The 27430-nt window shown below is 40.9% G+C and overlaps 1 protein-coding gene across 1 annotated transcript; it reads left to right on the forward strand.

The window, feature by feature from the left end:
- Positions 1 to 11731: 11731 nt before the first annotated feature.
- On the forward strand, positions 11732 to 27132 carry LOC132954123 (C1q-related factor). Its single transcript, XM_061026593.1, has 2 exons — positions 11732 to 12843; positions 25355 to 27132. Exons 1-2 carry the CDS (start codon positions 12235 to 12237, stop codon positions 25532 to 25534), a joined length of 789 nt encoding a protein of 262 aa, XP_060882576.1. The 5' UTR covers positions 11732 to 12234; the 3' UTR covers positions 25535 to 27132.
- Positions 27133 to 27430: the final 298 nt, after the last annotated feature.

Below are 27430 nucleotides of genomic sequence, written 5' to 3' on the forward strand. Positions count from 1 at the left end.
TCACTGTGTGGAGCTCTACACACACATACACAGAAAGTAATATTTGGTTTTCATATATTTTAAAACTGGACTGTGAATAGGAATTTGGAAACATGATATGTGAGGTAGAATATTGAAGTTATAAATCAGTTGTATTGTTATACACAACAACTTTAGATTCAACAAGACTTAGACTTACTAATGAGAAACAAATATCTTTGACTTTCATTGAACGTTGGTGCCAATTTTCCAAAGCGTTGATAAACTGGACATAAATGAAGGTTATCTCAGTTTATGGGTTTCATCAGGACCTGGGTGGGTGTGGTTTTATCTAGATTATTTGATGACCAAACATGTCAATAGACTGTAAAAAGATTATTTTTATCAAATGCCTGTTGGTGTACAGTAAAGTATGTGACATCCCTCTATCCTTGAGGAGCCCCACACTTTTACTCAGAATGAAGAGAACAATACATAACTCTGTTTTCCAGAAGAATCAAAAAAGTGTTCTAACTTTCAAACGTTCTTTAATGAAGTGAAATGTCACTTATAATCATTTTTAATACAAAAAAATCCAAGCGTCACTCTTTGTTTTATCCTAATTGTGGTTTATTTATGACAGTAACAGCTTAATAGTGACTTGAAAAAAATGGAAGCACGTAGTCTTTTTTACACCCTACACGACTTCAACTAAATTCTATTTAGATCTCCTTGAAAAACAGATTGTTTGAATATTACTACAAAAACTTCTGCTGTGAAAAACCCCCCCAGAAATAAACTCTGTAAATACCCCATGGGTATTACTTTCTAGACTACAGGAAAATACATTTGCAGACACTTTTATGACTCACATGAGTCACAAATCCGGGTGAGCTGATCTTGTGTGCTAACTCAGAGTGATTTTTTTTTGGAATCCAGTCCAAGGTTAGTTTCGTGTCACACCCGCCTGACGTCAGTGTGTTGCAGTTATGGGGGCTAATTATGGAGCAACACAGGGGGATTTCAGCCTCTAGTGAAAGCAGCTCACGTGGAGGGGTAAGTCTGCTGACTCTTTCAAAAACTGTCTGTCTGACTGGATCACTCGTATTTCCAGTACAATAGGCACTCTATACACGCAAACCTAGCCTATATTTTTTGCAGTGCAGAATGTCTCCAGGTACGGAGGCAAGAGTTTTCCCTCAGTTGCAGAAGCCATTAGTCAGAATGGAGGTGATTTATAGGTTGTCTCCTTGCAGAATTTAAATTAACTGCCATGCTGTACGGTGCAAGGAGGGAGGGTACCAACACTTTTTTGGGTCGCTCCCCTTTGCTCTCCTCCTCACTCTCTCTCTCTCTCTCTCTCTCTCTCTCACTCAGTCTCATGGGAGAAATTTGGATCATTTTTGGATCCAAGTGTGTTTTCTGGTGGTCATCTCTTCCATTACTCTTAAAAGCTTTCAGTAGACAGCGTGTGAACCCGGGCCTGATGAAAACTTTTATTTTCTGATAGGCAAAAATTAAGCAGAAATCTAAATAATGAAGAGACACATACAAGGTCAAGGTGAGCAGTTCAGCAGTGCTGAAAGTGCTTTGTCTTGTCAACCAGCACATGGCTGCAGTTAAAGCTCTAAAAACACAAAAGTATACACCTTTTTATGTAAATAGCCCTTTGTTATATTCCCCCACTTATTTTGATATGATGAATAATAAATGGGTGGATACAGCATTACTTATCATGTCTATCTCATTATTTCAGGATGTACTCTGCCTGCTCCCAGATCCATATTAATGATTTTCCTATTAAAGACGTTTTGTGCTGTACTCTCTGCTCCCTGATGGCTGTATGATATATAACCGAGCAGGTTTGTGGTGTGACACAGGGAACTTAAGGGACAGCAACTTGATCAGGGTTAATCAGAAATTCCCTACACGCTGCAAAGGATTCTCCGGTAAGACCCCATATACATAAATACATACTTATTGCATAATCCTTAATGTGGTGTGAATGGTTGTGTCGTGACACAGAAGCTGCAGGATGGGGCGTGTTACTGGCTCGGGTTGCAGGTTGGAGGTCAGGATACCACGGGTGACTGGCAGCTCGAAGGGAGAGGGTGGATGTTGGGGTAGGGGGTGTGGAGAGTGAGGATAACTCCATGTGACATTGCACTGTAAGGAACTCAGAGACTACCACATGACAGATTAGTGCGGTGGATTCACAGCCATCTTATTTTGTACTTTATTGTGGTTATGTAGGATTAGTGTACATTTGTTTTTCTGTACTCTCTAGTCTTTGTGTAAGAGAATGCTTTACCAGCAGCTTTATTGCTTCTCCCCCCAAAACCCTCCCCACACACACAGACACACACCTCTTGACTTCCTCCTGCAGGCTCGAAGGGCTCACAATGAAATATGTGCTGCTTTCATTATGCATCTGTTTCCTCCACATAGTGCCTTGACCTTTAATGTACTTGTGCAATTCTGCGGTGCCTAAGCTATAAGGAGGATGCAATTATTACCTTATAAGTTACCGAGTTTAATATTAATAACAATTCAAGGCAATACATTCATCATTTTGAATATTTTGCAGTAACTTCAGTGTTCACTGAGATTTATTTACGGACATCATTAGAGGACGACGGCAACACAGCAGCACAAAACAAAAGAACCAGGACTTGTGGGAAAACCGAAGTTCATTATATTAAAATGTTCAACTTATTACACAAGATATCAGAATTTGCAAGACTCATAAGAGAAAATAACTGTATTACGAAGTCATACCAAGTTGCATGTTGGACTTATCAGAACAAAGTAAATGCAGGAATCACCACTAGTTGTTTTAGAGAAATTTGCTATAATTAATGAGATCTAGACTGCGAACATGTCTGTATGAAAGGTAGCTTCACCAGGAGCTGGCTAGTGTAGCTTACAGCACAAAGATTGTAAACAGCATGGTTCCAAAATTAAAAATGTAAAAGCTATTTTAAAGGACAACTGAATCCAAAGTGCTTTCAATTAAAATACAATTAAAAAAAAGAAGCTAAAAACAAGTTTACGTTCAAGAAAGTAACCTTTGGTGGTTCTAGTTTGCAAGTTTTCTTGTCTCGCTGTATCAACCTTCTAATAAAAGGGTGGTTGGCTTCACAACCTCACAGACATGAGAGGGGTGTGATCTTTCCATGACTACTATTAAGTTACCGATACGTCTACTTTTCTATGTGGAGAACACAGGAGAATTGACACCTCAGTCCTGACACTCTTCTTCCCTTTAACTCACCTCTGGGAAAGTTGTCAAATTCAGAGAAGCCTGATCAGCCTCCCCCAGGGAACAGAATATTCCTCCACGGTTTCTCTGCTGCAGTCCTGCCATGCTGGGAGCAAGACCAGGCCACAGAGAGGCTACGATGGAATCCAGCCGAGATTTCGACAGGCCCGTGTCTTCATGCCTGGATGAAGGCAACCACCCAGGGAGTCAGTCAAGAAGAACACAAAAATAATGTCCCTTGTAAGTTAAATATCACAGAAGCAAAATAACTTTTGAGTCTATCATTATCCATAACAAATATTGTGCAACTTGGTTATTCAACATATTATAAGATGATTATCTGACTATATTGTTGAGTTCCAAAATAATAGATGAAGGCAACATTAAAACCTGTTTTGTGTTTTACTTACATTATGGTACATAGAATCCTGACCCTTTTGTAAAGCAGGATTCATATCAGATGCACGTGGAGGAAGAAGGCTGAGCAGAGAGGGATGTGAAGTGTTTAGCGAAGAGATGAATTTTCAGTTCAAGCTGTGAGTGATGCTACAGTCCTAGCTGAGGTGGAAAGGTCAGCCCATCATTTGGGAGCCTGGAGGGAGAGGAGTCAAGTCAGAGTGAAGCCACAACCGGCTCGCTGCAGGCGAGGCAGACTGAGGGGAAGTAAACGTGAATCGCACACACTCATACACAAACACACGCACATATACACTTGATACAGATAGATAAACAATGTTCACTTTGAAGCTTTTCTGCTCAGCGAAGGAAAAAACACAAAGTAAAGCTCAAAGGTCCTGTTTATGACAAAGCCCAACTTTCACAACGCTGTACAGTATCTTATACTTTTAGCCCACTACAAGTCTGTTTAGTCAGTTAGCAAATGTTTCATAATCTTGCATACACAGCATGCAACCATAATTAGCTCATTTCACTAAAAAAAATGATGCAATAAGGCTGATTTTGTTTGTGTGCACATGTGACACAACATGCAAAGAGATAACACTATGTTTGTTGCCAATTTGATATCAGGATCTCCTGTGCAAACATGAATCCCTGAACATGAAGGCTCCGTGTGATGAGTCACCGATAAATAGATTAACTCTGCCTGGTAAAGTCACACTTATGTCGTGTAAGAATGCAAAGCTGTCACATGCTTTAGTAAACAGGGCAGATGTCAGGCTTGATAGAAGCATGGCTGCTGTAGTGAGGAGAAACACACGGCCTCAGGGTATTATGTGTTTGTGTGTGTGTGTGTGTGTGTATGTGTGTGTTTTCTCTGGAGTCATGTCCTTCACTGTTTCTGCATTCACCTGGATATTCTGTGCATTTTACAGCGCGTCAGCAAGAAATCACCGAGGCAGGGAAGGCTTTAAGCAAATACATATTAATTTTCTCAGCACACACATATATATATATATATATATATATATATATATAAAACAGCTCCTCCCCAGACTCAAATATTGCCCTCTTCTGACTCCTCGTTCTGTCATGGACAAAAAACACACACATACACACACACAAACACAGACACACACAAAAACTCTCTAATTCCATAGACACTTTTCAGAAGCTGTGGGCAATTCCCCTCCAAACTCAGCCATTTTTTCTTTCCCATTTTCTCTTTAAATTCACAAATGCACCATCTCCCTCCTCATTCACCATCTTCAATTTTGACTTCCTCTGCCTTGCTTTTTTTTTTTCTTTTGTAGCCCCCCCCCCCACACACACACACACACACACACTTCCACCTCCAAACCACCTCAGTGGGTGCCAAGCAGTCACAGCAGTGGCTTGATCCTGGCATTTATGAAAGGAGCTCTTTGATAGGCCTCGACCAGGAGCAACACAAGGGAAGCAATCAGAGACACAAACTCAACCAGAGATGAGGCTTCCTCTGTGTTTTCTTGTGTGTTCGGGATGTTGTTTTGTTACTTTGACCTGTTAAACTTTCCTCTTAGAAAAAAAAATCCATAAAAGTCTTCTTTTTTTTATTTTTTTTTACTCTCTTATGTTTTGTGGTTTTCCCTTGTGCTCTTCTGAAACTTGTAAAAACACATTTGTTCTGCCTCCCCTTTTCTTTGTAACCAGGGAGAACAACAAAGTGATTAAGCTTTTGAGGTGTGTTTGGATGCAGGGAATGGCTGGACACACTGCCACTGAGGTTGCAGTTTTCTGTTTTTGCCTTGTCCTCACATCCGCTCTCTTAATGTATAATCAAAATCTTTACCTGGCCAATAAATCTGATTCTGATTCTGATTCTGATTCTTATTCTGATCTGATTCTGATCTTCCTTCTCTATCAGAGAATAATAAGCTGTGCTGCATAAGACCTCGAATTTATGGAAGCAATTAGTGATCAAAATTCAAATGATAAAGCTAATTTGAAAATTCAAATGCATTAACAGAAATGCTTTTTAATTTTCAGAATATGGGTGTATTATTTGACTCAAAAATAAAATGATGATTAATTTATCTAATTTGAATTTTAGTTTTCAACTTTAAAAATGCACATTCTTTGAATAAATTAAAATGAGGAAAATTACATTTGCTTTATCATCTTCAAAAAATGCCTCGCTAAATCTGTATCATAATTCAAATGAAAAAGCTCATTTTAAAATGAAAACACAGGAACAGAAACACGTTTTAATTTTCAGATTATAGGTGCATTATTTGACCTATATTTAAAATGAATATTCAGTCATCCAGTTTGCATTATACTTTTACTCTCTATGTATGCATATTGTATGACATAATTCAAATGAAAACAAAAAGGTCTTTGGCTTTTCGTTTTCAAACTTGCTGTGCTAAAAAGTGATCATAATTCAAACCACCTTGAAAACGAAATGGCAAAGTGGACGGCGATGGAAAGTGACGTCAGACTCCAGCTCCCAGGCAGGTGAACGTAATATTTACAGTCTATGAGGTGAGTGGGCAGAACGCGCAGTACGATGGGTGGCGGGGTGAATCTTTAACACTAGGGCAGACTTTAGTTCACACTGTGATACAGGTGGTGATCGGATTGTTTTTTTCAGCGCACACTGAACTTTCAGCGAGCATGACGCAGCAGCTTTATAACCCGAGCTGCCAAGTCTCACGCGTGACACCATGCCCACTATCTCTGACCGTGAGAGTCACTCAGCATCTGCACGCCGTGAAATTCACACTGACGTGTCCTAAGACCGGTTTATTGATAGATTATATATCACTCTCTTCTCTGCTTAACTTAGTTACATTAAAAAAGATTATCGATTGAATTTTCAGTTTTAAATAATCTCTCCAGCTCTGTGCACAAAGTGTCTCTCATCCTCATCCTCTGTGCGTAATGGCACACACTCTCCCTCTAGGCCGTCTGTATGAGCTCTCTCTCCCTTTCAGAGGTTGTTTTGTAGTTATTGAAAGAATAATCAACTACAAGGCTAAAACTGAATCAAAATCAGGGCAACAACTAGTTTGGAGCTTGTACAAGCGTTAAAGATTCACCCCGCCACCCATCGTACTGCGCGTTCTGCCCATAGACTGTAAATATGACGTTCGCCTGCCTGGGAGCTGGAGTCTGATGTCACTTTCCTGCGCTGTCCACTTTGCCATTTCGTTTTCGAGTTGGTTTGAATTATGATCACTTTTTAGCACAGCAAGTTTGAAAACGAAAAGCCAAAGACCTTTTTGTTTTCATTTGAATTATGTCATACAATATGCATACATAGAGAGTAAAAGTATAATGCAAACTGGATGACTGAATATTCATTTTAAATATAGGTCAAATAATGCACCTATAATCTGAAAATTAAAATGTGTTTCTATTAATGCATTTTCATTTTAAAATGAGCTTTTTCATTTGAATTATGATACAGATTTAGCAAGGCATTTTTTGAAAATGATAAAGCAAATGTAATTTTCTTCCTCATTTTAATTTATTCAAAGAATGTGCATTTTTGAAGTTGAAAACTAAAATTCAAATTAGATAAATTAATCATCATTTTATTTTTGAGTCAAATAATACACTCATATTCTGAAAATTAAAAAGCATTTCTGTTAATGCATTTGAATTTTCAAATTAGCTTTATCATTTGAATTCTGATCACTAATCGCTTCCATACGAATTACCACGATGTGTCAAAGTAAAGGCAAAAATTAATCTTCAATTTTCTGAGTAAGACTTGAGAAAACTATTCAGGGGTTCTGGTCAACGGATGAAATGTGGTAAGAATTAGTAAAAAGGGATTTAGATCAAGTAAAGACTGGACAAATCAAGAACATGTCATAATTTTTCTGGTATAAGTCCCAACAGGCTAGAGTTGTAATAAAGAAGTGAACATCACCGGTGTTGTCATTTTTAAGATAGAAGTCTTTTATTATCACAGTGTAAGTCTTCTTTATATTAGAGTTCAACATAATTAATAGTTTAATTAAAATAGATTAAGAGCATTTAAAACAAATCAACTTCTAGGATTATTTTTCAAACTGTGACTACTGAAATACTACAATAGTCTTTATGTTTACCAATTTTTCTTTTTGGTGAACGTGGTTGCTCATTCTTTAAAGAGCCCATATTATGCCCTTTTTGGGGTTCGTATATTTAATCTATGTACCTACTTTTGTACGTTCACAATAGCTAAAGTTCAAAAAAGTGTCTGTTTTCATGTACTGCTCTTCCTTGCTCCCTCCACGCTCTGAGTCCGTCAGCTACGCTCTGCTGATCCCCTACTGTTAGACCCCACGTGGGCCAAGTCTGCTCTGATTGGTCTGCCGATCCGCTCTGTCGTTATTGGTCAGTTGCTCAGCACGCTTCTCGGAAATTTCAACATGAGCTGCAGGGCTTGCCACAACGAGCCAATGGGCATCAGTGATCTCACACTGACAAGACGTCGCACTGACACATTTTTTTCGAGGGGGGCTAGAACCGAGCGTTACATGCGGCTAATGCCGCAGCTAACAGGAGGACGTAGGAGAAGCCGCGTTTCCGCAGACTTTGAATTTTTGCACATAAATGTGCCTAAACATGCACAGGACACTTGGAAAACACACTAAAGAGCATATAAAACCAGAAAAAGCAGAATATGGGTCCTTTAATGGAAAGTTAGGTTATCAGATGTATTATTTGATGTGTTTATTTTCTCTTCTATTGACGCGGAGGTATATATATATACAGTATATTTGGGATATATTTGTGTTACAGTTGTTCAAAATAAGGTAAGGGGGTAGGAATAAATTATTGTAAACTTTATTGTACTCCTTGTTGAACCTGTACTTCTGTTTAGGGCTGCCTAAAACAGTCAATAAAACAGTCAATATTGAGGTTAAGGTTCACTTTTCATAGTTTGTATTGCTTACCTTGTTGAATCATGTATCCTAATTTATATGTTAAAAAAAAAAAAGTATGATTCCTGACAAATTCAAGTAGGATTGACCCCCCATTCCTCAGTTCCCCTCAACTGTTAGTTGGATGTCTTTTAGCTTTTTCTGTTCCATTCCCATTCCATTCCTCAAGTAGCCAAAGAGCCAAAGCACTAACTACAGAGATGTTTGAGACAAAGAACAGAGCTTAAAGGAGTGTGGATATGGGACTGAGAAAATCAGGTAGCCAGGCATATACTCAAATTGCTGTAAATCGCCTTGTTACTGTCGCTTCAATGTTAGAGGCCTGACAACTCTGGACTCCAGACAGTATGGGAACTGTGCAAACACCAACAATTCCCAAATGCTCAGATCTTTGAGCATTCAGAGCTACAAGTATGGCCTGCTGCAAGACTGACTGAGCTAACTAGCTAACTATACAGTGGTTACTTCAGCAAAGCTATCAGTCTATCAAATACCATTTATCCAAAAGAGGATCCAGTTTCACCAAATCATAGATTTATATTGTCTGTTTCTTTGTGCAACTAAAAGGTATGCAGCATTGTTCTACTGCATTGTTTCTGAATTTGCAGCATGAGCCTCCTTAGGGACATCTTTGGGCTGTTGCAGTGCCCTTGCCCTTGTTATTCAACATACAGATGTGCCCTCTGGAAAATAGCAATCTTAAGGTGGCGTGAAAGTAGACCTTTGGCTTGGACAGGAACCTTTTTAACCTGCACCACTCCATGTAGCTCCCTAAACATTTGAAAATCTGACATGTCAATTTTCGCAACTCATTTTGAATATCCGTCTACCACTGCAATGTAGGGTTTCAAAACCTGTCAGTTGCATTTTAACAACATTGATACTCATGAAATGTGTTCCTTTATGTTCCAAAATATAAGAAAACAAACCAGCTGAGATTAAATAAAGCTCAGCCGTCATGACAGTTAACTCCCTCTCCAAGATATACCTCTTTCTCCCCCATTGCTTCTCTGTTTCTTGTCTCCCCATCCTTCTCATCTTTCTTTCATCGCTATCATGCTCTGTTTGTCCTCTCTGGTGTGCATTGATCTCACTGGTTCAGAGATTTAGAGATTTGGGGCACAATGATCTGACTGGCAGATACAGACGGCAGGTGTGAAGAACAAACAATGGCCCCCTAAACAAACCCAGAAACCAATTTAGGGTTTGTGTGCTTCCTCTTTATAGGCAAACTCCATGTCTGATATGAGGAATAAAACTAAACAGGCAAATAGGCATCTGAGGCACACCTGGTGTGTCAGTCACAGAGACTCTCCTTGGTGATAAATTAGACACCCAACTGGTGATGCCATAAGTTTGTACTGAAGTTTAATGATGATGAAGAGAGAGAAACGGAGCAAAATAACTGGTGATATGTCAAGTGTTGTGGTGACAAATAGTCCGGCATCCTGCTCATTAATCCACCTCAATCCATCACACAAGCTCGCTCCAACTCACGCACAAACTGTCCCATCAAAGCCAGGAAGAGACAACTCTATGACATAGTTAGTCAAGCACCTTCAGTTTGTTATCCAACCAGTGACTAGCAGCTCATTCACCGATAAGCAAGAGTTAACTTGATAGGTTTAAGCGATCTCCTGGGGGACCAAAAAACCAAGGCATCCTGGAAGGGATCATAATCTTTTTATCCAAAAATGTCTCAGTGTTGCAAAAGATGGAAGAAAAGATTAAACTAAACAAAAAAAATTAACAATCACGTAATGACAAAACCTAAAATATATTTTACAATGCATTTAAAATGCACAAACAGCACTGAAACTGACTCTTTCCTCAACAGACTGAATAAAACTGATCATTTAGGTTTTTGTGACCTTGAACTGCACATCACTGGATTGTGTGGTGTACAGCTAGCAGCTGTATTGGCCTCCGTTTTGTGATTCAATGCCAGAGATATCAAGGCATAAAACTGCCCGCCTCTGCCATTTTAACCATCGCCCCTGTGAGGCGGATACTGACTTGAATACTTTTTTTTAACCAATTGGCAGTTCATTTTGACACGAACATGCCGTTATCTCTCCCATCCAACTTCGTATATTAGCCCAACATTTAAAAAAAACATGCAGAAAAGGGACTTTTTTGCAAAACAAAACTCATATTTCACACAATGACTATCTTTTTTTTTTTTTTTTTTTGCCATCTAGAGACAGTCTTTTGCTTTCTTACCTCACCATTCATCACTCTATGGGATGAAAATGTCAAACAAATGACATCACTGCTGCATATAGATTTTTTTTCTCCCGACCAGTTCCAAAGGACCTTTAATTTGATAAAAGCTGTGAAATCAATACTTTAAAAAAAAAAAAGACACCAATAAGAAAGGTTGACAGTGAATTCAGTGAGAAATTGGGTTATTGGTAAAAAAAAAAAAAAAAAAAAAAAGGAGGGAAAACGGGAAGTGTCAGTGGCCCCTATTGGCAGAATAAATTACTGCTTTTTACCTTTATATTGCCTCCTTATGTGACTTACCTATGAGATACAGTAAGATTTTTTTTTCCAAACAGTAATTCCACATTGAAGGTTGTATGTATAATAAAATACTGTTCAAGCTGTTGGCTTATGAGAACATTCTTGGCAATAACTTTTGTAATTAGCACCTTTTTTTTATATTTGAGAAGCTGCTTGCATTTTCCTGGCAAAGAAAATTTAAGTGTTTTCTTGTGTCTGTGCACATATATGCATGAATCTCTAGAACCCACCTCCAGGAAAAGAAAAAAAGGTTGTCTTTGCACAGATCCATCTTTATTTTTAGAGGCTGGATGCTGATAAGAGAGGAGAAAAAGCAAGGGAGTGAGAAACAGCATCAAAAGTAGGGGGGAAGGAGAGAAAGAGAGGGATGAAAATGGGGGGGGGGGGGGGATGGTCTGGGGGGGGGGGGGTTGTGTTGGGTCCTCAGCAGCTCAGGAGTTGGTAGAGAGAAATGCAATGTGATGAGAGTCCTTCCTCCGAGTGAGCCAAAGAGAGAGAGAGGGAGAGAGAGAGAGAAAGAGAGAGAGAGGAGAGGGGACGTAACCACACCAACCTCTCACTTGATGGGGGAGCAGAGGGGAGGGGAAGGGAGGAGAGGGGCTTTGCTTCTCTTGCCATATAAAAAGCCAAGCCTGAGAATCCAGCACCACAAACTCACCACACACACACACACACACACACGCACCCACAGATCCAGTGGCTGCTCTGTATATCTCACACTCACCCACTCATCTCCTCTCTCTCTCTCTCTCTCTCTCTCTGTCTCGCTCCCTCTGTCTCTCACTCCGCTCCTCTGGGCTCCTCTGCATCCTTGTTGCTTCTTCTCACAAGTCAGATTGTGTTTGTAAGTGCAGGCTGGATGTCTTCCTGTGCATGGTAGGGTTTCATTAGCTCTTCATGCATGTGTGAGTGACTGTTCGTCTTCATTAGTGTGTCTATGCAGAGCAGAGAGAAGGATCAAGTGTATGTGGATCTTTGTCTTGCCCTCAAACACTTGCCGGTCCTCTTGCAACTTTCCTCGGGATCTGTGGGTCCCTTTCCTCGGTGACAGGCTCCCCACACCCAGCAGTCACCATTTCCGCCCCCGGGAGACCCACGCTGGCAGCGCAGCCCCTTCCCCGACTCAGCATCGGGAGGAAGACCCTGGTGGCGGCTGCCGTAGGGGTTATGCTGGTCCTGGTGCTGGTGGTCCTCATCCCGGTGCTCGTCAGCTCTGTGGGAACAGATGCCAGCCACTATGAGATGCTGGGCACCTGTCGGATGGTGTGCGACCCCTACTTGAACAAGGGCACCCCGGCCAGCAGCACCAGCTCCACTGGGCTCCAAGCGGAGGCAGAGGCACTGAGTGACCACAGCAACGTACTTCCACCCTCCACCTTACTGCAGGGCCCACAGGGGAAGCCCGGACGGCCAGGCAAGCCGGGACCACCAGGACCGCCAGGAGAACCAGGGCCACCGGGACCAGCAGGGCCTCCTGGAGACAGAGGGGATCAAGGGAGGACTGGGATTTTGGGTCTTGGGGGGAATGGAGCTATCAGCACTGCTACCTACAGCACGGTGCCTCGGGTGGCCTTCTATGCGGGGCTTAAGAACCCCCATGAAGGCTACGAGATCCTCAAGTTTGACGACGTGGTCACCAACCTGGGCAACAACTATGATGGCATCTCTGGCAAGTTCATCTGCAGCATCCCGGGCACATACTTCTTCATCTACCACGTGCTGATGAGAGGAGGGGATGGCACCAGCATGTGGGCAGACCTCTGCAAAAACGGCCAGGTTAGTGATTTGAAACTTTTTCTTTCTTTCCTTTTTCTCGGTGTGAAAACATTGTCTCCCGTGGGTTGCATCCCCTGCTTGATACGGAGGCTCTCTTAAAATTCCAGTCAGATTATTTTCACTCAATAAAATAAAAAAAAAAAGAAGTGAAAAGTTCACGCATCCGCATGACAAAGCCCAGAGCGCACAGCTGTCACCCAGCGCGCCTGGAGATAAAGACGTGTTGACTGGTGGCATCCCGCGTCCACCTCTGTGCAGCGCTGCGTCCTGACTTTGCCGGCGTCCCGACATCCAGAGGACGGTCACAGTTTGAGCTGAAAAGGGAGCACGCCAATCTTTTTTTGCTTTTGCAGTGTAAAAATCGGAGCTTTTTATGCTTTCTTTCCCCCCCAGATTTCGTTTGATTCCGAGAGATTAAATGTTAGTTTTCGGCAGAGATTTACTGAATTTTGTTGTGGAAGAGTTGAAGAGCCGAAGTTAAGATAAAAAAAAAAGAAAAAAAAAAGACGTGCTTCGGAATTAATGTGGGCGATTGGCTTTAAGGAGCGATTATATAGCTACTGTAATAATAAGTAATAAAACGATAATACATTTTGTTATCATGAATTTCTGCTATAATTATTATAAGCAAGTGTTTGCAGGCAATAAACCTGGGTTCTTGTTATTAGAAATCGCCACAACACTTTAGATTTGGTGCGCTGTAGTGTCTTGGCTGCACTCGAAATGTAAAAAGGGGAGGAAAGATTAGAAATTCCTTTTATTCCATGTTTAAATTCAAGCCCACCGGATAACGCTGCTTGTCCGCCGCTGCACCCGTCTGTCTCCTGAGTCGTGTTAAACACATTAGGGCGTCTGCGCTATCTATTCTCGGCTTCTTTGATGCATCATTTTAATGGGGCTTTAATTTTATTTCGCGCCCCGAAGGGTCTTCTCAGGTCGGTAATGTGTGCCGGTGGAGTTTGCAGCCTTCCGATCAGCCGTCAGATCTCTTCTGCTCAAAGCAGCTCCCGAATATGTTTCCCCTGTAAAACGATGGATGGTACTCAAACCTACACGGTTATTTCAGATTAGCGCTGTTTTTGCACAGTCTGCAAGTATTTCTACGTGTTCCAACGTTCACAACAGACATGAAAAAAGTAGGCTATCATTATTATTGTGAATAAAATAGACAACAAGGAAGCAGCATATTATTTAAAGGCTTATGATTCAGTAAGCAGCGTTTGGTTCTAACAGAACTAACATTTCAATGCTTTAGAAATACTTACTGTGGTTAGATTATGTGTTAAAGTGTATATATGGTAATACACAGAGAAAGTTAAGGCACTGCCAGCTTGGCATTTCACAAATGGCCACATTTCTCCATCTTAAAACAGCATCCTTCTCTAGCTCTGCTGCACTTTATTACTTCACCCAAAGATCTCTGCAATCAAAGTGAATAGAACATTAAGACAGAGTCTTGCTATCATAAATGCTGCTGGTAACAGTTTTTTTTTAAAATAACTTTATAACATAAGTGATATCTCACTTACCACAAGTCAAAGGAAATGTATCATTTATAGTCCATTTCATAAAGACTTAGGGCTCCTCCACAGTCAGAAACACCACCCTGCACTGACACAAGATTAATAATAAATATAAGTAAAAAATCCCCCTAAATCTCATCTTCTCAAAGTATTTTTACATCTTGGCCCAGAATCCTCTCTGACCTGCTTCAGCTGGCTCAGAAGTGACTTCATTTTTATTTTTTCTTCTCTTTAGCACCTTACTTTTTTTTTTGGAAAGTTTAACAACATAAAAAAAAATCTGTGTCAATACATATAAAGAGTTAGAATAAAGTATAAAGCTGTTATACAGTAAAAGTGCTGAGACAATCATTTATGTGTCTTTGAGAAAAAATGATAGTTGGCATCAGCTCTGTGCTGTGAACCTGCAGTCTCATCGTTGCAGCTAGAGGTTACATTTCTGACCCTCGCCAAGAACACACCCAGCAAGAAAAAGAGAGTTACAGCCGCTGCGTTCTATATATAATGTCTCATTCAACAGTAATGTTTATGGGCGGGCGGAAGAGCATTGATATATAATTGGGGAATAGGAACATATGTTCCTATAAAATGCCTTCTGTTGCCGCTTCATTGTGCTCCCAAGAGGAGGGTGTGGAGGTACTTAAGTTAGACGCACACAGTGTTCCTCTCCAGAGACCTGCGTAATGTTTATAAAGTGGTAACTGCTTCCTCCGTCCTATGCACAGCTTTTACATAAACACGCAGTCCTCTCGCTGTAGTGTTTATTAGCTTTGTGTTCTTGGCTGATGAAGAAGGCCCCAGAGCCCCGGTCTGTGTAAATGACTATGAATGGTTATAAATGTTAGGCAAACTTATGCTACATCATTGATGAAGTGCTGAGAGTCAAACAGGGGCTCCTGGAGAAACACTGGTGCTTTACTCAGCTCATTAAGGCTGCAAAAAGCTACACAGTGAGCTGGGACAGGGGAGGCCAGGGGATTGCACACAATACTAGTATTTTATCATCTTTTGGCTCGAGGAAATCGGCGGGTTTCCAGGCCCCGCAGTGCCGCAGCATGCCAGCTTTTGCTCCTCCCACTCCAAAGGTTCTTACAAGCTGTGTATAACACCAACATCCACGGGTTACTCTTTTTTCCATTTCAACTTTTTATATGACAGCATGGAAAGCAAGAATCCCAACTCTGTCCCCAGGACTTTGACACTTTCAAGCTAGACCAAAAGTGAGCTGCCAGGTAAACAAACAAATAAGAAATCTATTTTCAGCTCAGCACACTTCATCTGCAATCCAAGTTCCTCTCCGCTCACTTTCTTTTTGCCTTCTTCATTGCCTCTTCTCTTACTGGTGTGTCAAAAAATTCCAAGCCATCCTCAACTGTCTCCAGTAAATCAATGCTTTTCTATAACCTGTGATGGAAGCATCATGAGATAGACAGCAGAGACAAAGACACATTTGTAGGATGGGTAAAAAGAGGAGAAAGAAAAGAGGACATAAAAGATATCGTTATTATGCTATTGTGCCATCTTGTCTATTTAATTGTAATTAAAAAGCTTGAAACGGATCCAGGATGTGTTTGCGCTTCTACTCTCCGCTCCCATCTTAATATTGTTATTACTCCACAAAACCGTTTCAGAGTTAATTAAAAGCAATGACTTCAGCGTCAGTCTCTCAAGAGGACCATAGTGAATAATCACTCTGTCTCCTCCTTTAATAAGCTTCAACGTCCTTCTTACACATGCCTTTTCCCAGGCAATTACTGCTGCAGCCTCCTGCTCACAAACACACACATGCTTGCCTCACTCACACCCAGCCCCACCCTTCAAGCCCACCCCAACTGTGCTCTGCCCTCCATCTCTCCTCTGTGTCAGGTTTACAGGAGCTCACTTTTCCAAAAGAGCGGAAAGTTTTCTGCTTATAAAGGGAAGTAAAAAAAAAAAATATGTGCAGACTGAGGTACCGCTGAAGAGATTTGATGACACGTAATGCCATTAATACTCTTCATTTTTCTTGAATATTAAATTGCACAGAATACAGTGGAGAAAAAAGGATTCCTTTTTACCTTGAAGTGTTCTGTTTCAGGTGTGGCATTTCCTCTCGTCGTGTATGCAGGTGGAATCCACACACATTGTGTTAAGCATGTGGTGTCAATCTCAACATTAAACATCGGAGATGAGCCATCTGGATGAGGTTCTGCTCTGTTTGAATTGATTATTGACATACTGAAAGATTTCAATCCACAAAAGAAAAGAAGAGAGCTGAGTTACCCTTGCAAGCATGACTTATCCACAGATAGTTACAGCAATGCTTAGACTTGATTGATTTTAACATTCTGGGAATGTTCAGACCTGCTAGTCTCCATCGTGGTCTGACTGCAGCACTGAGAGGCCTCTGTGTGCGTGTGCAGGCTGTAACAGAGAGACTCTGTCTCAAACATACAGACTGGGTCTGAGAGAGCCACCCTCAGTCCCTCAGCCTATTCGCCTGTGGTATTGATCCCCTTATGTGTTAAAGTGTGAATGCATGTGCATTTTCCTTTACTCTGTCGGACCAGTTGCTTCCTGTGTGATGCAGCCGTGGCATTTCTTCTATAATCAGCCACAGAGGTAGTGGAGGCGGACCTTTGGCCTTGATCTGCTGTGTAATTGGACATTGGATTTGACACTCTGCCGAGTGGAACATTAGAGCTGCTCTAATTAGGTGCGAGGGCTATCAAACGAAGATTGGCCCATGTTGTTAGGAAATACCACCCACATTGGAAATGTCAAGCTTCATCTGCAAGCGCAGGGAAGAAAATCTATCATTCATCTGTGAAGTTTTGAAATTTGCTTGAAAGCTGCCTGCTAGTCATCTATAATAATTCTGTGACTTCAAAAAACGTGGCGCCTCAAATAGAAAGCCATTAGAGGCCAGGAGTGGACACACACAGTCCCCGCGCTGGCATCGCAGATTAAGTAGCTCATGAAATGTTGCTATAATGTCTCGTGTTTAGTGAGAGCGAAAACATACGGTCTAAAATAGGCTATGTATCGTCTCCTGTGACTGCCTGACTCAAGGATGCTATGCTGTTGACTCACAAGGATTCTTCATTATAATGAGGGCCATATGGGAGATCGACAAGTGCCCCCGGCCCTCTTATGCAAACATCTCTCTCCGCCTCTCCCCACGCCCCTGACATTTAGCCGTCCAACAGATTCACTTCTCAGTGATATCCACAATTATCCTTTCCCTCTTCACGGAGAAGTAGCAAGTCAATGGCTTTAAATGACTCACAGTCTGAGACATAACTCAGCATGTTTATCACCTCCTGCCCTGCCCCCCCCCCCCCATTAAATGAATATGGGTAAGATATCAACAATCACGCCAGAAAAGAAAGATAAATTGACAACAGTATGAAAAATTGATGTCATAGAAGAGCCTGAATTCCGCCTCTCTTCCAACACTTACTCATTTGAGGTCTTTTTTTTTTTTTAAGAAGAAAAGAAGGAAAGTTGCAGTGCCTCAGGGTTACTAGGAAGCACCCTGGAATAAAACACAGGCTTAGTGGAACAAAAGGTTGAACATTTTGTAGTGAAAGTCCCTTTGCAGTGATTGTGCTTTTGGTCTTGGTGCTGGAGGCGCACAGCGCTGTAAATCTCAGTAATTAACTGAGTGTGATGAGTCGCACACGAGGAAGAAAGAAGAAGCTGGATTGCAGGTCAAAGTTGATATCTCTTTTTTTCCCCCCACCTTGCCTCTGACAACACTCTTTCAGCGCTCCTGATTCTATCCTCTTTGAAGCCTTGTCTGGATTGTGATACTGTCATTCTGGCCTCTTCAAGGTTTCCTGGATAAGAAGTATCACTGAAGAACTAAATGAACTATGCTCTGCTTAGGACTCACCTTTAGCATTAATGGATGTACTTTTGTAAATGGAGATTTTGCAGTTGTGCAGTTTCAAGCTAACCTAAGCAGTTACAAAGAGAACAGCTGGTGAACTTCATCTTTTTTTTTTTTTACTCTCTCCTGACAGATTGCAAACCTCCTGTTACCATTTCCTTTCTCTTATAATGCTTTAAGTTAAGTTCCTCTGACAAATAAACCTGTAACACATGGGAGATGCAATTCTTCCAGACACTACAAATCTCCCTTAACCCTTAAAGTGTTTCCTGTACAAGTTTTTCCGAAAAACTGCGTCCTGATTGTTCATGTGTAGCACTGAAGTCCATTTGGATGTCTCTCCTCCAGCCCGTGTTTGTAAGTGTGCTGCAGTGAAATGTTGGACCAGGCTGTGGCAGACTTTCTAAGCTGCCATTAAGCATGCGGTTCACGACTGGAATGTTCAAACACAATTAGACGGCAGCACACTTTGATTTAAGGGGGACCAATAGACTCGTTGATCCAAAATAGAGGCTCAACATCAAGTCAACAAATCCCTGTCAGAGAGGGCCGTGAGACGCGTCCTTGTCACAGTGACAAAGCCTTGTGTGAGATCAGCATCCCAGTGAGAATATCCCCGAACACAACGGATAATACTTCAGATTGTCATGATTCTAATAAAGGAGCAATTAATTACAGATTTACACTGCACAACACAGCTGCTGATTAAGGAATATTCAACTCAAGCTGTACTGAATATCAGCACGGCGGTGATTCGGTAATAGATGAGGCAGCAGGCTGAGAGTAGAAAATCATCATAGCTGTGCAGATATACAGTACATCAGCATCAACTTGAGTGTCATATTGTTTTACATAAGCATTCTACAAACTTTTTAAACTATTCATTTACCTACATCAACGCTCAAGTTCAGGTCAACAGTTGATTGACAGTTGACATCTATTCATTCAGCTAAAGCAGTATGATATAATCATTAGGTCCCAGTACTGTAATTATTAACTTGGTTAGATCTAACTCTTTTGTAAATTAAATAATATGTAATTCTTTTTGAATAGAGGCTGGCCATAAAGGAACCTACTTTATTAAGTAGCATATAGTTACTGTATGCGCCATAAATACATCAGAGTCTTCACAAAAACATCATTATTATTAATAACTGGGAAGTTGAGGTGCAGCCTTGAATTTTCTGCGTCTCCACTTGTAATATTATTCAATCAAAGCCATCACGCTGACGAAGTGACGGATGCAAACACGCACGAGTAGCCACGAGGAAGGCAACATCGCACGACACCTCATTTAGCATGGCTGCAGTTGGCGCTCACAGCCTCACGCTTTGTTTGTCTTGTCAAACTTCCTCTACATATTGGGTGTCAAGGTCACGCACTGCCAGTCGGCTGTTTGTCCCGCTCATCTCCCCGCTTCACATCTGCCATTCCCGGGAATTGAACCCCTGGCTCATAGCCTCTAACAAGTTCCTTGTGTGCATGGGAGACGTGCAAAAAAAAAAAAAAAAAAGGAAAAATAGCTCAGACACGAGCTCCCTGATCATTATTTCAAAAACATTGAGAGGTTTTATTCATGCGTGCTTATCATTGGAAGCAAACGAAGGAGGCCTAGACTGCGGCAGTTATAGTCTCAGAAGGGGATAAAAACCATTAGAGCAGAGAAACAAAACAAAACAAAAATATCATTGTGGAAAAAGTAGGATTTCTGGGAACTTTACTTTCACCAGGGCTTTGCTCATTTTGTGTCTTCTGAGGGAAAAAAAGGTTATATTTGGTTTTATTTGTACTGCTCCCTCCTCTGCTAAAAAAAGCACATCAATCGGGAACTTGAAGACGATTTAAATTTAGCTCCTTAAAGAGCAAATGAAGAGAATCATTTCCGCTATATTACACATCTGTGACTTTGCCAGAGGTTCACAGGTTCTGTGTGAACACTCGGAGTGCAAATATTTTAATAAAGTTTCATTAATATCTCAGCTGACAAATCCTCCTGAGCCCTCGCCACCCTCTCCAACATCAACCCTCGGCGGTAACCCTCTAATAGGATGTTGTTGACTTTGCACGCTCAGGGCACATCATATCATATTAATATGCACTGGACGCCGGCATCTCAGTGTCAGAACAGGAGGCTTTGTTTGCACATTGATATGAGCTGCGCTAGATTTAATCAAGAGAATAAACAATAAAAAAAAATAAAAAAAATGATGAGTGTTCCATATATCACTCCTGTATCTTAAAACCTCTCCTCAGAATTTCATTATCCAGATTAGCCTTCATAGCTATACTGCACATGTCATACCAACGTGACTTTCACTGCCTGATATGTTGTTCAAGTTTGAGACTGTTTGATTGCAAAGCAAAGCTAAATCTAAGTTGCCCTGTCTGCAGCCTGAGGAAGGACATTTGGCTGTATATAAATGATTTTCCGCACAAATGTTCCTTTAAGTGTATTGCCCGTGCTTGACATTCTTTTAGATTCATCTGAATCATCATAAGAGTTCTGTTTGTCTTTTCATATTTCACCTTCCATTACAAAATTGAATATTTAAAAAAAAAAAAAAAAAAGAGTTTCAGCCTTGCTCCTTTCTGCTCCATAATTCAATGCAGTGGACTCAAGAACAGCGCTCTGTCTTTAAAAATGATGAGGAGCGTCTGTAGACAGTCCATGCTGGCTCTTCCTATTGATTATTAAATCCAAAAAAACTGAATAGGGTTTCATCTCAAACATCAATACAGAAAGCCAATGTGGATTTTTTTATGGTGGATATTTATGGAAATATGTTGGTTAAGACGAAGCGTTGTATAAATAACTACTCAGAATAAGGAGTCACAGGATATGGCCTCACACCATTTAAATGCTTTTTACAGAGGTATTGGAGGAAAGACTGACTGTGGCCTCTAGTGTATGTCTGTCCGCGTGCCATTGTGTTGCTCTGAAGAGAAGCACTTAAGACTCTCGCATACTTCTCTTTAGGAATCTACTGGTTGGTTTCTATCACAGGCCTTAAACTCTTGTACCAGGCAAGAAAAAAAACTCAGAATAATACTATTTTAATAAGACTTTGCACGCCTCTGCACATCCTCTTCATACTTAAATGTTCGGTTTGTTAAAACTAAAGGGTGCTCATAGGTTGATCATTATGGTGGCTGAAGGATAATAGGGAAAATAAATCTGCGTATTAATCAACAACAAATTATTGAACATTACGGTGATTGACTGTGGGGTCACTTCTGGGAATTAACAACAACATAATAATCCAAAGGGGAAAATATGAAAAAAGGTAAACACAAAAAAAACACACAGGATTATTTTTAATCACTGAGTTAAAATGTGCAAAATATAAACAACTTGAATAATTTAAAAGTATGACTTTAATGATATACAAACATCTAAAGACACTGTTTCATGCCCCCTGTACAGTGCAGCGTTCTGTGCCTGAGCTCTGTCAGTGTCTGGTTTCTCATCACATTTCTCAATATGCCTACATGTTTTGTGTCCTTGCTAAATAGGCCAACTAATTATGAGACACCCAATACGCTGCCTGTTGGGCTGGATTGTCCAAAACAGTTTTTTTTTGTTTTTTTTTTTAAAATGACCGATTTAAAGCTGTGTGGACAAAGCCAAGAAAAGGGCCACAGTGGACTTTAGAGACCCGATAATGAGCCACAAGAAAACACTTCAAATGCACATAAAATATTGATTTGATTTGACCTCACTGACCAGACTAAATGACTAATTGGCTTATTTAACCAGTGGCTACTTTAAAGGATGTACAGTACTTTCCTTCTTTTTTTTTTTTTTATCTGAAGAGAAAATAATGATCCTTTCCTTCGATTCTATTCAACTTAGGATGGATGCTGCTCTCCTTGTTAGTGACTGTTTAACAGCTCTGCAGACTTTGAGCATTTGGAGAAAAGAACAGTATTTTTTCTGGTCACACTTTGCATGACAACCAGCTCAAAATAATTAAAATATGGCAATGCTAATATGGCCAGTGTACCAAGGTAGCTGGTTGAGGCACACTAACCCAATATCTGATCAAAGTGTATGTGGCTGAATTGCATTGTGGTTAGTCGATGGTGCATTGTGGATAATGCGTGCAATAAGTATCATAATGGGAGATGGCATGCGTGGAATAAAACAAGCTGTTCATTCTTGTTCCGCAGCATAGTGTTTAGGTTCTTTGAATTGTCCTCCACCCATTAGCACAGCAAGCTGAGTGCAATGCTGATTCAGTGGAGTATTTCTTTTTTATTGTTAAAGATAGTGTGCTGAAATTCAGAGCCACACAACAAAAGATACTGTTTCCCAGCAGGCCATACTGTACAGAGCAAGGTTTAGAACTGTTGTGCAGGATCACATTTAATTAGTCATGTTGGCGCCGCACACAAAGACACACACTGAATGCTGGCAACATTCAATGACCTTCACTGTATGTCACTACTGCTTCCTCACAGTCACTTTCTATACTCACTCTCCTGTTGTTGTACTGTGTTGTGTTGTATTTGGCAAAGACAAACTGTAAGTTGTTGTATGAATCGCAACATTACATGCAGCTCCTTGGTCTCTCAGTCACTCAAACACAACACACACATGCTTGAAAACACAGCTATTGTTTCAGTGCCCATTTGGCACAGCAGCTACATTTCCTCCCCTGAGAGGGAGCGCATGTTTGTGCTGGAGGTCTTAATTAGTCAGGACAGGTTATTTAGAAACAGTTCCAAATGTCCTATAGCCAGACCGGCTGAATACAGACACACCACACAAACACGCACGCACGCTCACACACACCCCAACACACACACTCACACTCACAGTATCAGTTTGCATGGTTTAGAATGTAAATGTTTGATATGATGTGAACTTATTCCAATGACTCATCACCTCTTCGGTCTATGAGCTGTGGTTTCTTTATTCCTTCACATTAAAAGCCCCAAGAGTCAGTCCTGTTGAGACTTTCTCTTTCTTTAGTATTTTTGTTTCAAGTTCAATTGTCATGGGCTCGTTTCAGAAAGAAGGTTCAACAAACTCTCAGTCTAACCCTGAGCTCTGAGTTCATTCACCCTCAGGTGGGAAACTCAGAGTTTCCGGTTCCAACACCGCTGATGTGAGTTTGTTTAATCAACTCTGAGTAGGTTCACTCAAAGGGCTTTCACACTTGCGGAAAAAACCTGAAAAACTCCTGATATTTCCAGGAGGAGCTGCATGTGTGAACTCAAACAGCCGCTTTTTACACTCGGACTTCACCCAGAGTTTCTCCTGCCAGACCCCTAGTATTTTTTCCGCAGCAATTCCGAGTGGGCTGATGTGAGAACGCAGCAGGGCATCTCCGGAGAATTCTGCTCGAGCCGATGGGAGGGGGGGGGGGGGGGGGGGGGGGGGTGACGTTTATATTCTGTGACTGCTGCACGGTGCATAGACTGTATTCATGCGACCACTACAATCTCTACACACGTAATTAAACGACTATGTTTCTGTGCATCAGTATGTTGTTCTCTGCTCTTTTCATGACACTGTGATTCCGCTGAACTACGCGTAGCTTTGATATAAAGGCAAATATTCTCATTATAGCATCGTATAGCGGACTCTGTTGCTTTGCCCGCTACGTCCGCGTCTTTTTTTTTTTCACCCTCCTCCCGTCTGACAGGGATGGTCTCCCCCTGTGAGGAGCACATGTGAACAGCCAGGTCGGGAGAATATCCAGACCAGTCCTCCCGTAATAATCTCGATATTATCCGGAGTGCACACGTGAAAACGGCTTCAGTGTTAAATGCGTGCATCACAACTATAAAAGGCCAACATTAAGTGAGCCGCGATATACTATTTACCATGGCAACAGGTGATAAAAAAAAGAGGTCCTCTTACTTTACCCCTTAATTATTTTTAAGAAAAAGAAGTAACAAACGAGGCTCATAGGATATTCGACATATTGAATAAAAGGATATCATTGAGTGGCTATTTCAATGTGAAGTTGCTTTATCCCCAACATAATGCTGATTTCACACATATACATTTCCTCTCACTTATAACCGTAATTCATTTCAGGGTTAACAGACTCAGTGTTTGCACTAAAGCTGCTTTCTGAAATGGGCCTTGGGTCTTTGCTGGAGGACTACTGATCTGAGTGATTTTTAAAAATCTCAACAGCTCTTTCTAGTTGTTCTTTCTTTGGCCCCCAAAAAGATGTAATGTTGTTTTTTATGCATAAAGAGATCTTAGTTTCCTTGTGGTTGATTGTCAATTTGCAGGATATATATATATATTTATATTCATTTTTGTAAGCCTGATTAATCCCATGCTAGTTTCTTCCTGTAAGTGCAGTGTGGATAAGCCTTCACACTGTCTCCCTGTAGTCACAGTGATTGAAAAGAACAACCCTGCTGGATCTTTGAATGTCTCATTTGGCTTAAAAAAAACATCTTAACAGCTCAGCTGGCGAGTCTAAAGTAATGTCAACCTCATGACATCAAACATTTCACTGTTTCACTGTTCCTTTTAGCTGTTTTCATTTCATTTTGTTCCATGGTTTATTTAACATCGTAACCTTCGATCTACCAGTAATTTTTTTTATTGAAAATAAAAGCAGGGATGAATTCAAACAGTCCTAACAATTTAGATTTTTTACGTGAAATAATGGAATTTCAAACATGCGATAAAAAAGGAAACTAATTGCGACTACCTGAAATTGATCAATTTTGTTGTTACTGTGGAGATATGAAACAAGTCATGGATGCAGAAATGTAACAATATTTTTATTTTCTCATTAAGCCTCCATCCTTTGTTGAACCAAAAATAAGAAAAATGTATAGAAATATAAACTTTGCCTTAACAGTTCCCGTTGATTATCTCATTTATTAATTATTTCATTCATTGATTATTTCTTCATTCTTCAATAAATAACAAATACAGAAGACTATACAGACTAGGTGGCGATATAGGAACTTATTTTAGATTAAAGTAATGAGGAGTGAAAACACTGAAAACTACATATTTGTAAGTGGTATGATGGAACGAAAAACAGACAAGAATGTCCTTTATGATGGAATTTATTGTCCTTGTGTGTCGCTAACAAGCCTACCTGTTGTTATCTTTCTGTCCTGGGTCATCCAGGTCCGTGCCAGCGCCATCGCCCAAGATGCTGACCAGAACTACGACTACGCCTCAAACAGCGTCATCCTCCACCTGGATGCAGGAGATGAGGTTTACATCAAACTGGACGGAGGAAAAGCCCATGGAGGCAACAACAACAAGTACAGCACCTTCTCTGGCTTCATCCTCTACGCAGACTGAGAGACAGACAGACAGAGAGACAGTCAGACAGACAGAGATTAAGATATGAAGTTGTACAACAATGGGAGGGAGGGGTGTGTGTGTTAAAAGCTGGAATGCTTTCTAGTTTTCCTAATTCTCTCCATCATCACGGACACCTCTGCTTCGTATCCATCAGCCGAGACGTCTGGGCTCTGTAGCCAAGCCTGGACGGGGACACACTGAGAGGGGCCAGGGGCAGGAGGCATGGCAGGACATGTTTTCTCTGCACTCCTCGCCGTAATGCCGACGTGTCAAGACACTCCTCGCTTTCTTTCAGTGTCTCTCCTCTTCAGCCCTGCTCCATTGCACAGAATTATCAACATGAAAAATGAAAAAACCCTGCTAACGTGGATGATCTCACCTCTTCTCTCCACCATGGCAACAGTCAGCTGTACCGTCAGTGGACTCGATCGACTGAAACTCGTAGTGTTGTTCCGTGCAATTTTCCCTTAGAGTGTGCTTTTATTTTGTAGACATGCATTATATTCTACACAGATGAGATTAAAAAAAAAAAGGAAAAAAAAAGAAAGAATATATTTGTCCCTTGTGAAGATATCTTGTTTGACTGAGAGAAGTGAAGATGTGTTATCTGTGATGCAGCTTGGAGATTTAAAAACCGAAAAAGAAACCTTTCTTAATCGCTGGGTGCAACAAAGTAACTATATATTGTCCATGTGGGGAATAACAAAACATTCTGCACTGTACCTTCCCAACAAAGGAAGCATTTCATTGAGACAATACCCTTTCCACACCTCACCACGACGCCCTAACACACAAACGCATAATATCCTGCTGCTTTTCGGACTCGACGTAGAGTTTCAATTCTCTTTTCGATGTTCTAGTTTTATGTAGACACTCGACTCAGCACATCCAGTCGTTTGATTAGACAGAGTATTAAAAAAAAAGAAAAAAGAGATACCCTATTTAAAAAGCTCCCGTGCTTTATTCCTCTTTGCTGTGCCGACCTTACAAGCCTTGTTACATGTGGCTTCTGAAGAGGATGGTGAGGAAGAGAAAGACATCATGACATAGAGAGACAGGACAAGTTAGAAATGACGATTGGGGCTCAGACACACTAACAGTAAGTGTGCAATATTTTTCTGTTTCAGTGTCTGAGCTTCACTGGATGTCATCCATTCATTAGCTGCATCTTCACTGACACACAGGCATTGATAAGGTTATATTTACTCAACAAGGCGGCCTGGCAGCTTGCTTAAAAATGAAACGGATTGGGTGAGTGACTTGGTCTGTTATGACTGCAGGTTTGTGTGTGTGTGTGTGTGTGCGCGTGCGCGTGTGTGTTTGTATGTGTGAGTACGTTTGTAGTGTCTGCATTTTAGCATGTGCTGTGCCGATAGCTACACCATTTTTTTTTTTTTTCTCCAGAGTTATTCTGTGCTACAGCCAATGAAAGATATTTTACTCAGCAGCCAATGAGATTGTGCTCTGTAGGGCGGGGAGCCTCTATAGATAGGATGAGAAGAACAAACAGCTTGTAAATGAAATCTATGACATGTTTGTCTATCTTATCTTTTGGAATCGTTGAATACATTTAAATAATAAATGGGATTTTTTGAGCCACTTGTCTCTGGAGAATTCTTGTATCGCAAATACGCTAATTAGGGAAAATGATCTGTAAAGGAGCTGGTCTGCTCTGCGAGACTAACAAACAACATGACCAGAAATTTTGTTTTCTTGTTCTTGTTTAAGCAGAGAATTTTAACGATGGCCTGTCAGTGCAAACATTAAAAAAAAGACCCTATAAATAAGTCCCTCATCTCTCTTTTCTCTCAAAAAAAGTGGAGTATATTTGGGCTGATGGGTACCGAGGGAGGGAAGTCTGTGTTTATGCTCTCTCTGTCCCGTCTTTAACTG

The sequence above is a fragment of the Labrus mixtus genome, chromosome 20, assembly GCF_963584025.1.
Source record: "Labrus mixtus chromosome 20, fLabMix1.1, whole genome shotgun sequence".
NCBI classification, from domain to species: Eukaryota; Metazoa; Chordata; class Actinopteri; order Labriformes; family Labridae; genus Labrus; species Labrus mixtus.

Bases quoted from the DNA above. Each gene is read 5' to 3' on its own strand.
- LOC132954123 (XM_061026593.1), top strand. From the start codon at position 12,235: ATGCTGGTCCTGGTGCTGGTGGTCCTCATCCCGGTGCTCGTCAGCTCT. The intron at 12,844-25,354 runs GTTAGTGATTTG...TGGGTCATCCAG, and splicing joins ACCTCTGCAAAAACGGCCAG to GTCCGTGCCAGCGCCATCGC.